The 13,410-nt window shown below is 38.9% G+C and overlaps 1 protein-coding gene across 5 annotated transcripts in view; it reads right to left on the reverse strand.

The window, feature by feature from the left end:
• Axud1 (AXIN1 up-regulated 1) overlaps window positions 1–13,410 on the reverse strand; it is a 45,117-nt gene that overhangs the window by 4,613 nt on the left and 27,094 nt on the right. For all 5 annotated transcript variants that reach the window (XM_083142302.1, XM_083142300.1, XM_083142303.1 and 2 more), the window contains 2 exons: window positions 8,483–8,713; window positions 4,393–4,572 (listed from right to left, as the gene is read on the reverse strand). In XM_083142302.1, coding sequence (XP_082998428.1) covers window positions 4,393–4,572; window positions 8,483–8,713 — 411 coding nt within the window. The remainder of the gene's footprint in view (window positions 1–4,392; window positions 4,573–8,482; window positions 8,714–13,410) is intronic.

Consider the following 13,410-nt stretch of genomic DNA (forward strand, 5'->3'; position numbering starts at 1 on the left):
CTGTTTTTTTTAAATAGCCCCTCGCCCACTTTTTCTTTAGCTCCCTCGCCTTCCCCACGTGCAATCGTGGAGGGAATCCAGTCGTCAAAAGGGTGTGATGGAGAACAATCAGTCATGTACACAAACCAGTCTCTTAAGTTCTTCACATAATTTACTTACATTTAGGTTTAAAATCTTGTTTTAATAGTTTGCATAATATGTAACGAGCGATTTCCCACATATTAAAGCTAAATATACAGGATAATTCAAAATGAATGGCGCAACTTGACACAGTTATTATGACCTTACTATTTATGATAGAAAGTCAGACAAGGCATCAATATCAAGAAAAACTCTGGAAGTTTTATTCCCACTTAGCAGGCTTATGCTGCTTTGCCGCTGTTCCACGAGGATTGCCAGCGTTGCAAAATGGCTTGTGACCAGTAGAAGGCATAATGTGTGTTGAAGCTATCAAGTACTGATTCACTCACAATGACATTTCCACATGCATTTTGGTAGCAATGCACATGTTTCACCCTTTCAAAAGATTTGCCGAAGTTACAACTGTGAATTGTTAGTGTCTTCGAAACCATGGACTCAATGTCTTGACCAATGCCTTGCTGTCTTGTGCATAGCATGCACTTGATTATCGTTTGGATGTTTACAGCATTACACGTGGTTCCCATGTTGAATCTTAGTAACGTGAGTCATGTGAGTAAAACTTCCAGTTTTTTTTTATGTTGATGCCTTGTCTGATTTTTATCATAAATAGTAGGGATGGGTCGATATGAAATTTTGGCCGATACCGATTGAATACCGATATAAAATTTACCGATACCGATAACCAATATTCTACCGATCCGATATAAAATTAGAAATAGTCCTTGAAGAACCTGAAAGGTTCACTGACCTCTTTAATAAAGGTGTGTTTCAAGGTGAATGCAGTGCAAGATAAATTGCATATTTAGACATTTACTTTTTTAGAAAGTAGGGAATGGATATTATCCATGAAAATTTCAACAAAATGGCAGAATTTTGAACTAAATTATCAGATAATAATCGATATATCGGATCGGTAAAATAATCGGTAATTTTACCGATAAACCGATATGCCTATATCGACCGATACCGATAGAGTACCGATTAATCGGTCCCATCCCTAATAAATAGTAAAGTCATAATAACTGTGGAAAGTTGCACTGTTCATTTTGAATTACCCTGTATATAAAAATATATGAGAAAAGTTAGTTTACCATCAGTAAATGCTGTAACATGGAGTACTTCCGAGTGATAAGAAAATATTAACACTGGAGTGCATATATGAGATTAAGTGAGTTTTCACTAGCACATTCTGGGAAATAAGATTACTTGAAATACAGACTACGAACTAGTCTGCCTTTCAACAGTAAGCCTGCATGTTGTAAAATTTTAGAGTGGCATTATTATACATATTCTCTTCCCATACACGCACAATTTCACATGGTAGAAACGAAAGTGTGTGGACAGAATGTCTGGCATCCTATGCCCGATTCAGGGATCAATTGAAATAACACCCTAGTGCCTCAGCACTTACGCTATTTGCACCCATTATGTAATGCAAGGACGAATCCCTCAACAAAAAATATACCTCGGGCTTTGCCATTACTAAAAGCAATAAAAATACCTGAGGACTAAAAGCTTCATACCTAAGATAACAGCTGAGGCTGTAAAGGGGAACTCAGTTCACAGAGAACAAAACAGAGACCCACTGATGAATATCCTGGCAAAAATCCAGGCATCAAGAGTGTTGTTGACCTGCATGAATGCAGTTCCAAGGTGTGGGCATCTTATACTTCAAGGTCAAGTTCTGTCAAAAGGTCTACAAGATGTTGCTACAGTGAACGGGAGTAAAATATTAGCACTAAAAATATAAATATTATTGAATCTTTTCAAATAGTTTGCATAACTGCATTCATAGTAGAATTAATAATACAGGGTGTCTCAAAAATAATTCCCTGATTGCAGTTATAAATTTCTGACAGACTTTTCAGTGGTTCCCCAAATGTGGTATGCATACCCCCAGGGGTACATGAGCTACTTGAAGGGGGTACGAGATCAGCTCGTATGAGAAATGTCGAGAATAACCACACAACATTTTTGCTGCAGGTGTATAGAGCAGACTTCGCAGCTTTAAACTCTGCAGGAAAATAAGGCTGATTTTTTCAATGACATTCATGTTCGTTTCATATGCTTTGAAATAAAATACTCGTTCAAACTCTGTAATAGAATTTGGAGGCAAATCTCTGCTTCAAAGTTTCAAGTGCACAACCAGACATCAAGAAACTGTGTCAGGCTATGCAGGCACATCCTTCTGACTAGAGACTCTGAGGATTTACAATAAAAACTCAGTTTGTTTACAAACTTATTTTTGTTCTTTACTTTTTTCAGTAACTCTGTAAAAATGTATGAAAATTAAAGTATCTTATGTACTTCTTAGCATACATGTGCTTCACATTCTTATTTTTGTAGTCCTAAAGATTGTAAACGTAGGAACACCCAATAAAATAAGAAACGTAGGATTCTAATGTTTATTTGATTAACATCTTTCCACATACAGCCGAAGGCCATTTTGCTGCATTGCAGATACATGCCTCCAACCTATCAAAAACGCCCCACCAATCAGGTATAGTCGACGCCCTAGTTACGTTAACGAGCGGCTGGCTTTGAAGTCGACTGAGCGTGCCCACCAGCTCCAACAGTACATACACCGCACGGTTGAGACTCCACGTGGACTAGACGAACAAAATGACAGCTGCACCCATTGGCTCAAGGACTCCACGTGGAGTAGACGAGCAGAATGACAGCTGCGCCCACTGGCTGAAGGTTGAGTGTGATTGGACGAAAACAACTTGCCCGCTGTTTGTCCCCACCCACGTTCGTGGCGGCATCTCGCTTCAGATCATACACGTTAACCAAGTAAACGCGTCAACTAGAGCCAAAAAAAATTTCCCCAAATTTCTAATTCAGAGAAAACCTATGGTGGGGGTACATTAGACGTTTAGTTACGACTAACGGGCACAATGAGGAAAAACTTTGAGAACTGCTGCTTTAGGTTGTTTGTTGCAGGTAAACTTCTTCATTGTTGATGCTTGTGAGCCAGTCATGAGTGGTGCCAGTGCTGCTGTCAAGTGTGAAAATGGCATTGTTGAAAATGGAAGGGACAGGATGTTTACAATTTCATTAAAAATAATAATAATAATCTCTGGCTTTTCCAGACAAAGTCTGTAGGGCAACTCATGTATTTACACATTTGTATAATAAGGACACTACATTTTAGCTAAACAGCAGACTTAAGAGACCTACTAAACGAAGTTAAAAGTAATAACAAGAAGGAAAACTGAACAGTAATTGACTATTCGATAGAGTGATCAGGACTGAGCTTTTACATAATACTTGCCACCTATTGACTAATAATAAATATTTTTTTTAATCATAACAATCATGGCATACATAATATATAATTTAAAAATTTAAAATAGTAATATACAAATTAATTAATATACAAATAAATTTCATTATATATGTATTAATCCTAATACCGTATGTACCAAATGCAACCAAAAATTGCAAGAAGAAACTTGTATATGCCAATAGCCACTTACTGTAGTAGATTTGTATTTGAAAATAGTTCAAAACATGGCCCGTTTTCCTAGAGTATTTAATGAGCAATTTCTACTGTAACTACCAGCACTATTCAAATTTAAAATTTCTTGCTTGTCTTTTTTTTTTTTGTTCAAGAAACTATTTTTAGTGCACTTCCCACAAAAAAATGTTAATTTTTCCAGAAACAGTAAATTTCCCTGACATTTCCCTGACTTTTAAAGAAGTAAATTCCATGACTTTTCTACAATATCCAGGTTTTTTCAGACTGGTAGACACCCTGAGCGTGTTATGGATATGTCAAAGATTTGGTATATATTGACACCTGCAATCGTAAGTGTCATTCTCCAAATGAGTTAGAATATCATTTTGAACATTGTGTGTGCCACAAGAGATGGCAAAAAACTTCAAAGTTTCATGTACGCTCCTGTTTACATAGAGTGGCACATTTTATAAGGTTGTACAGTTGAAATGTGTGACACTTTTATCTGAACAGGAGTGTACTTCTGTACCAAATATGGTGCGTGTCTCCATGCAGTGAAAACATGTGAGCAATTTAAAATCAAGGAATTATTTTTGGTACACCCTATTAACGAGAACTGCATTTGCACCAACAACTCTCGTTGCCAATATTCTGATGCATTTGACATGTATCTTTCTCAAAACACTGCGTGTACGTGACTATTGGGAAAGATGCAAGTGAATTGCATTGAAACATTGAGCAGAACAATTTTAGTACCACAAAGAAACTTGCATCATACAATATTATCTTACCTGGCACTTGATGCCTGCCTGAGAACAGGAGCATGTATCAGGATCACAATATATTTTGCATGCGCAGCCACAGAATTCACGAGACGATCTTATATCACGACACTCATCCTTTTCGTACGAATCAATTTTACGAACTCCTGCAGCACGGAGCAATGCACGTCTCTGACGAGTTGGAACTGGCTGCAACAGAAAGAAAAAAAAACATGGCATTTTAATATCTGACATTAACTTATCTACTTAATTAATATTACATGTATGGGTGAATAGAAGGAATGACACCAGTCAAGAGGACTCTGATTTTACATTTTCCAGCATTATACAATTACCATTCCTTGTTCCAATAAAAATCAAAGTGCAGTATTACATTTTATTGCTCTTTTATGGATGTGTTTCTGAAAAAAAGAAACTAGGATTTGATGCTTCTCAATCTTGTAGTTAGTTTAAGTTGCCTGAGAGGCGCGATTCTCCCCCTCACCATGCCAAGCAAGGGACTGGGTGCGACTGAGGAAAAAAGCAAATCTACAAACCTCTAGAATGATACAAGAAAACGAAAAGCCAAAATATATAATAATAAAAAAAAAAAAAAATTAGGGTGGCACTACATTAGGAAGAACATATCGCTGATGGAATGATATTTCTTTGTAGTCTCAGAATTTGCTAATCTGATGATTAGAATGTTTCTTGTTTCAGGGTTTCAGGCTTTACCATTTCAGAGATATTGATGATTGTGTAAAGTTCGGCAAGTGCAAAATTCACTATAAGTTTTTTCAGTTCTTACGGCAGGTGCTCTACAAGCTGGAAAGGGACGTGGGGAGTGGGGAATACACCACAAACCAACCAGACAACAGCGGTGGGAGGTTTAATTGTCAAAATGCAATTTCAGTTTTGATCCTTATTAAAAAGCTAGAATAAATGCTCTGGTTCAAAAACTGCTTAAACACAAAGAAAAAACATAATATAAATAACTTTCAAAACTAAGTCAAAGTGATCAAGTTTGAAATCCTGGACACAAGGTATTCTGTGTCAACAATATTCTAATCAATCAATGGAACTATAAACTTTATTTCACTTCACTTTTATTGTGAAGTCACTGCAAGATAACTTACAGTGTAGCTTTGAGTTGATATATTCTTACTTGTGTGTACAGCATTCTCTGATACACAACTGCCTTATAGGTGGGAACCTCGATTTTTCGGTGCTATTTTCCTAAAATTTGCATTCTTTATTTCAGCACACTTTTCTGTCAAATATATCTAAAATTATACCAGGTGTGCCGGTTAATAATTCTTAATTTCGTCGCTGGATGGTGCTGGAAGCAAGGGTTGGTGCACAGTCTCAACTGTTACGTCAGTGTGTTGCCAGGACAGTACCTGTCAAAATGCCGTGGATATGCAACCGAGTGCGAGTGATCGTGATATTGGGTTTGTGTGGGAAACATGTTGACCTTCAAACCAAATAAGGAGCATGTACGGGACGTCCTGCTTTTCTTGTTCAATCAAAAGAAAAAACGTGAGTGAAAGCCATCGTGTCCTTGTGGAAACATACGGTGACAATGTCCTAACGCAAGACGTGTGTGTGTGTTGGTTTGGACGATTCAAAAGTGGTAATTTAGACTTGAAAGACAAAGATCGCCCAGGCCAGCCGAAAAAAATCCAAGCACTGTTGGACGAAGATGATATGCAAACGCAACAACAACTGGCAGAGAAGTTAAAAGTTGGTCGCCAAACCATATCTGATCGTCTTCATGCCATGGGAAAGATCCAGAAGGCAGGAAAATGGATCCTACATCATCTGAACAACAGACAAATGGAAAAGCGAAAACGGTGTGTGAAGTGTTGCTTTCTCGGCATGAAAGAAAGTCTTTCTTGCATGGGATAGTGACTGGGGACGAAAAATTGATCTACTTCGAGAACCCAAAATGCAAAAAGGCATGGGTTAACCCAGGACAACCTTCAACATCGACCACTAAACAGAATCGCTTCGGAAGGAAGACAATGCTGTGCATTTGGTGGGATCAGGAGGGTGTGGTCTACCATGAGCTTCTGAAACCACATGAAACAGTGAATGCCGTTCGCTACCGTCAACAACTCATCAATTTGAACCATGCATTGATCTAAAAGCACCCAGATTGGGTGACAAGACACGGAAAAGTGATTTTGCAGCACGACAACGCCTCATCATAAACAGCGAAAGGTGTCAGACACACCATTTCTGCACTTGGCTGGGAATTCTTGTCCCACCTGCATTACTCACCAGACTTAGCCCCTTCGGACTACCACTTGTTTTCATCAATGTCTCACTCACTTTCCCAGCAACACTTCAACAATTACGAAGATGTTGAACAATGGCTTGCTGACTGGATCACCTCAAAATGTGAACGATTTTTCTGGAAGGGCATCCACAATTTAACGGACAGATGGGCACAAATGTATAGCTAGTAATGGTGCATACTTTGAATAAAGCATTTGTTATCTTTCTCCCCAGATACACTTGTTTTCTTTCGGATCAATTAAGAATTATTAACTGGCACACCTGGTACCTTCATTGTGCTTAAAATTGGTATTTTAATTTGTAGCTTATATGGCCCACACCTGGGGCACGTCAAGTATCTGAACGCTCAGCGAGTAACGTGATTGCTCAGCTACTTGACGGCCAAATAGGCGTTGTTCCGCGAGCGCAGCTCACTTGAACTTTGCTCGCCACAGGTTTGAGCCACAGAATATAGCATTTTTGTGTTTCGATCTCGTGAGGAAAAGGGAAGAAGAGGAAAACTGTATGAGGATGGCAGGGTGCGAGCTGCAACCACGAGTGGCAACCAATGAGAAAATATTTATGATGAACTGAATGGCTTGTGATGTAGCGTAATTAGAGAGGAAGTTCAAGTAACAGAAGGTGATGTAAAATTCCAGTTTTTGTAATTGCATTAAAATTAAAGTGTTGTTTATTCCAAGTAATAAATATTAAATATACACCATAGTTTTGTAAAGTTGTGCAAGGGTGTGAAAATGAAAATTTCGTCAGTTTTGTTCACATCAACTATTCTATTTCCATAATTAACAGCTTTTCAAACACCAAAATCTTGTCCACTCGACGCAGCCACATTGATCACAGATTATTCAAAGGCACTGATATTTTGAATTTTTGATCAATGAGCAGCAAACTGCATCAAGTAAATGATTGGTCTGCTCAACGAGCTAAAATCTTGCTCAACGAGCATCTCTCAGATACTTGACGAGCTGAGCCCCTGTTCGTGACAAATACCACATGTTGGAAATTATATTTGGGGAAGTGTTTCTTTCTTTCTCCATTGTTTCTAGCACGACAAATACCAATGTTATGGCTCCTCTTGCCAGAACCCTTGTTACTTTTCTTGGTAACGCAAGATGCTCTGATAGGTGAAAAATCGTGGGAAATATTCACTTACATGGCTTCATGTAGTTATGCTGTGCATAACATGCACCATAGTCTCCTTTTTGGGTTAATATTTTGGAAAATGTGTGCATTATACACTTGTAAATATGGTACATTTAATTTTTGAAGATTACAACACATGATATGTTGAAATTAATGAAAAAGGCCACAATTCACATTTCATGTGAAATTCACAATTTTGTGAATTCTAATGCATGAAAAACATGTTTACAACATGTCATTGCACCTACTTAAACATTTTTTGCTACAATTAACATTTTTCAGTGTTATTGAACTTGCAAAAAATAAACGCCCCTACTTATAGGGGTTGGTTCCAAGAAGATTTGACCGTCAAGTGAGCATGTACTTATTTCCTTGTATATTTGTGTAAATGCTGTTCCAAATTAGGAAAATGCATGTGGATTAGGTTGCAAAATTTCGAAGTTTATTGTCCCAAAATTTTGATGTTTCAGTTGTCCCATTTCTGGGGCTAAAATTTGAAATTTAGGGACAAGAAGCACTTGCAGTTTCTGTAACATCAAGGCAAAACTCAACCTCATTTACAGATTACTGTTGGCAGAAGGCTAGGCTAGAAAAAACTGGTGATTGCATTGAAAAACCTGCCAACTGAGGCAGAAAATGAATGAATGCCAAATTAATAAGTGCACAGTATACATACCTGAAGAAAGTAGTAGTTATCTATGTCCAGTTCCGTATCAGAAGGTTCACTCAATTCCTCTTCGCTGTCTGAATCCTCACTCGAGGATGTCGGGAGAGGATTCTGCAGTCTTTCGTTTCGTAGCTGAAGCAACAGTTGCCTGTGTGCACGACGCTGCTCCACTGCATGCTCTGTTAGAGAGAACTGCTGCACCTCTGAGTGCTCGGCTGCCATTCCTAATGTAGATCCACCCTGCAAGAGACCAATTAACAGAACTATAATTCTCTAGGATTACAAAACCAGGTGGTTAATGCAAATATTCCAACTTATGTAATTTTAGCGAAAAAATGCAGGATTAGCCAGGACTCTAACCCAGGTCTTTGGCACACCATGACATTGCTAGCGAATGACAGGTGAATTGAATTGAATTACAATTTTTGGGTGCGTCGGCACTTAAGGCCATTCTGCCCCCTTCAATGTATTTGGGGATATATCCCCTTACCTAAAATTCTGACTTTTGATTAAAACAAGGCATGTAAAAAGCCCCTTGGGAAAATTAAAAAGTGCAAGGTTGTAAAAAGACCTGCACACAACACATTAAAAAGTCAGAAGGTATTACAAGCTTCCTTACAGATAGTGGAAGAGTCCAGCTCTTCGCAAAAATCTAAAAACGTTGGATAAAACACTGTTGTCATCACCCAACAGGGATGACAAACAGCTGGGAAGATTAAAAGTCTGTCTGACTATAGCAACATCGGCACATTTAATAATAAAACATTACAAATAAGACACAATGGAGGGTCCAGCCCTTTCAGCAAGTGACCATGCATTAGATGGCTGTGTCCTAGACGCAGGCGTGTAAGAATAACATCTTCTCGGCAAGAGGGATGGGACGAGAAACGCCAAGCACCTATGGTGGGCTTGATAGCGTGAAGCTTGTTCCCTGCTTCCTTATCCCACTCATCCTGCCAAGTGTTAAGAAGGCAACCACGAAACACTTTCTGGAGGTCGCTAGCTGGCAGAAGGTGGACGAGAACATCGCCGCCTGCATCAGCAGACTTGGCGGCAGCATCAGCTGTTTCGTTCCCCTATATACCCATGCGGCTAAGAATCCAGCAGACGTGGACATTGGCACTGGCAGATAAGGACACGAGCAGTCTGAATATGCGTTGCACTACTGGATGCCACGAATTCGGCAAATGCAGTGCCTGCAACACACTGGTCGAATCGCTGCATACAAGGACTTTCTTCAGACCAGTGACATCTGTAAAGTCCAGTGCCTTTAGAATGGCGTACAACTCTGCAACAGGCAGGATGTAGTAAGTAACTGGAACTCTGAGATTCTAGGACGAAGGCGCAACCAACTGATTCGACTGTCTTGGACCCATCCGTATAAAATACATTAAAATTTGGGTGCTTCGCACGTAGCTCTAAAAACTGCTGCTGGTATACGACCTTTGGTGTGTCTGCCTTTGGGAGGGCAGTCAGAGAAAAATCGATCAAGGGTGCATGAAACTCCCAAGTCGGGAGAGGTGGAATGAGTGGAGACACACCAGGAAGATCACTATCAACACCAAGTGCTGACAGGATTTCGTCTGCACGAACACCAAATGGTCTAGTGATACTCGGGTGGAGCCGATACCTTGTCAACCAACTCTCGTCTGAGACAGTGTAATATGAAGAATGTGAAGGCATTGAGCAAAGATGGAGGAAGTAGTTCACTAACAGCCGCTGTCTTCGTAGAGACAGCAACAGCTTGGATGCTTCTACATACAAACTGGCAACTGGATTGGTACAGTTGGAGTTGACAAGAAACTGACGCGAGATTCCGTGAGCGATAAAAGATCGTGAGGTCCTCTACATAGAGGAGACCATGTACAGGGGGCAAGAATGTTTGCCATAACAGTGTTCACTGCTATGGCAAACAGAGTCACACTGCGGGACACCGTTCTCTTGTTCATGAACATCCAAAAAGGAGTTCCTAACACGTACGTGGAAAGAACGATCTGAGAAAAAGTTCTGAATAAAGTACGCCATATGGCCACGGATGCACCAAGAATGGAGCTGCTTGATGATACCAAAGTGCCATGTTGTGTCATAGGCCTTTTGGAGGTCAAAGAAAACTGCTCGTAAATGTTCCTTGTTGAGGAATGCATCCTGAAATGAATGACAGGTGAAACAGCAACAGCAAAAAAATCAGGCGAAGCCAGGGCTGGCTCGATAGCTCAACTCATTGAGGAATAACAAAGTTTGCCAGACAAAGGTTCGAGACCTGGGGGAGCCTGCATTTTCCCCTAAAATTTCTACATACCGTATTTCACCACATAATCATCGCATCCAGATTATTCAGTAAAGATTACTTTATAACCTTCTATCGCGTAATCATCGCATCAGCATGTCAGCTAACGAAACCAATTACAGCGGTGCAGAATCTTCGGACACAAGATTAAATTTTGCATGTCCATACATTGCAACCTTGTAAATTTTCTCAAGTGTAATATTTCGACTAATGCACAAATCAATAACAACTAACATGTTAACTTTTTTCAGGCCGGAAAAATGTTTGCTAAACTGTAACAAGCAAATGATGTGTGTCAATTTGGACTATTCAATTTTAATGTACGTTCACGAGTATTCCATGCATCCTTATGTTGCACCAAAAACTGCAGTTTACATAGTAATAGTACCAATTTTTTTTTAAAGCAGCTTCATATAATGGTCGCACTCCACATTTTTTTTTAAAAAAAGTATAAAACCCAAGATGATTATGCGGTAAAATATGGTAGTACATCTCTTATGTGTGTCAACCTGGCGTATATTTTAACCCATCCGCTTACCTAGTCGTCGAATCGACGGCCTGACTGGACGTTCGCTTCCCGTACCTGGTCGTCGAATCGACGGTTTCCCGATTTTCATCACATAGTTTCTTTTTCAGTCAATAGATGGCAGAGGTTGTATGATCTTTCAAATCTATGACGTGTATGTTTGTGCTGCTAAGTTTTTCATATCATTTCAAGCGTGTTTCGTTCAGTAATTTCTCATGTAAACAAACCTTCATTTGTTACATCTTTCAAACATGTTGCATAAGAATGTTGTAGAAGATTCTGCGATTGAAAATTTGCTTTTCGATAGCGATGAAGAGGAAAATGTGGATTTTGGAAGTGGAGATGAACACGGGGGTTCATTTTGTGTTAGTGAAATTGAAGAATGTAGTGAAAGTGAGGAAGAGGTGGCTGTGGCAAGAAAAATATAAAACGTTGAGGAATGGAAATGGAATGCAAAGATGTGTGTGATCAAATTTATTAGGTGAGTTTCTAATTATCTTTCAAGTAAACTGCATATGTGCGTACTTATTACTATACTTCCACTTCAATATATAAAATTTTCACGTAAATTGCTTGGATAGTTTTCACAATATTTGACATCTTGTCTTGCTGTACAACCTTCACGGGAGATAGCCAAAATTAAATGGTATTTCATGGCAAAACAATTGGCATTTAAATGGTATGCGGATGGGTTAATAGTGCTTGTGTAATCTGCTGTTTGTTCTTATACGTTGCTGACTGGTGAAGAGGTGCAGTTCAGACCAAGATTTATGCCTAGGCCAGGGCTAAAAGCTATAAGGTTTAACCTGGTACAGTTTGCACCAAACCGTAGATTTCCTTCTGCTAGTTGACTTGGAGACAGCACATGCTTCGTTCTCTACCTACCAGGGGTGGTAGTTTCCTTTGTGTGGGGAATCTGAGTTTTTGTCGCCACACTGTGGTAGACATGAATTTTCTGGTAGTGGAGAGGTCTGCGCTTGCACTCCTCAATGATTGCTCGCATTGTGGCCTGTTGCCACGTTTGCTCGCTTGTGCCGAAATCAGTGACAACAATGTCCAGCAGATGACAGAGAAGTTTTTGATGTGCCAGGTTAAACCTTCTGGCCTTTAGGAAAACATGCATTGGGATAACAAAACTGTCCCATCACAATGCAACCCATGTGCTTTGATTTTTTCTGCATTATTGTTTTTGGAGCCAAGCTGATTCTTTCTTGAACTGATATCCAAACCGATGCCAATACTGTTACTGACTCCCACAGATACCAACAACAATGCTTGAAAATTGTAATAATTGAAAGTTGTTCAAAATATTGATTAATATTAGTGGCTGAGTACTCCACTCATTTTATAAGCATCAATTAACCTGAGTTTTGCTTCAAAATATTCAAGAATTACATCAGAAAATGTAGAAATTTTAACGAAAAATATAAAATCTTTTGCGTGTGCCAGATTGAAAGGTCATTAAAATATATGTTATGCAGTCACAAAATATATATTTCCTTCCAATATTAGTTCAAAATAAATGGAAACTTCCGAGTTTTACATAATTTTCAGGATAATTATATCCAGCAAAAGTGTTGCATGGCTTTTTTTGAGCACCCCATGAAAGAATAAATGATGAGAAAGTATCAGCTGGTGATTGTAAATAAAATCCAACCGATACTCTCCAATACAGATTTCAGTGGTATCAGCCAATAACAATACATCATGTACAGGATGTATTACAATGGAATCGCCTTTATTGAGTGGGTGTGTTTTTGTCTCATGGGCTGCATTTACAACAAACCCTTGTCAAATACATATTGCAATTGGTAATTTAAATTACACTTTCTGAAAATCACTGTTGCAGTAGAACTTTTTTAAAGAATTAAAAATATAGAAAAAAATATTGGAGCACAAATGATTAATATACTGCTGAAAGTTAAAACTAAAACCAATAGCTCATTACTGTTCATTACAGTAAAGACAGAGCCAGGCACTATCGTTTGTACAGTAAGTCATTAGGTTTAATTTGTGGGTTGCAGGATGGAACTGCCTTGAGATCAGTGGTGGGAGGTCACTTATTTCATTGTTTTACTGCTGTCTTGTGTCTGGGAATCACATATTTAGTTTTCCGATGAAGGT

This window comes from Lepisma saccharinum, chromosome 20, assembly GCF_977018435.1.
Source record: "Lepisma saccharinum chromosome 20, izLepSacc3.1, whole genome shotgun sequence".
NCBI lineage: Eukaryota > Metazoa > Arthropoda > Insecta > Zygentoma > Lepismatidae > Lepisma > Lepisma saccharinum.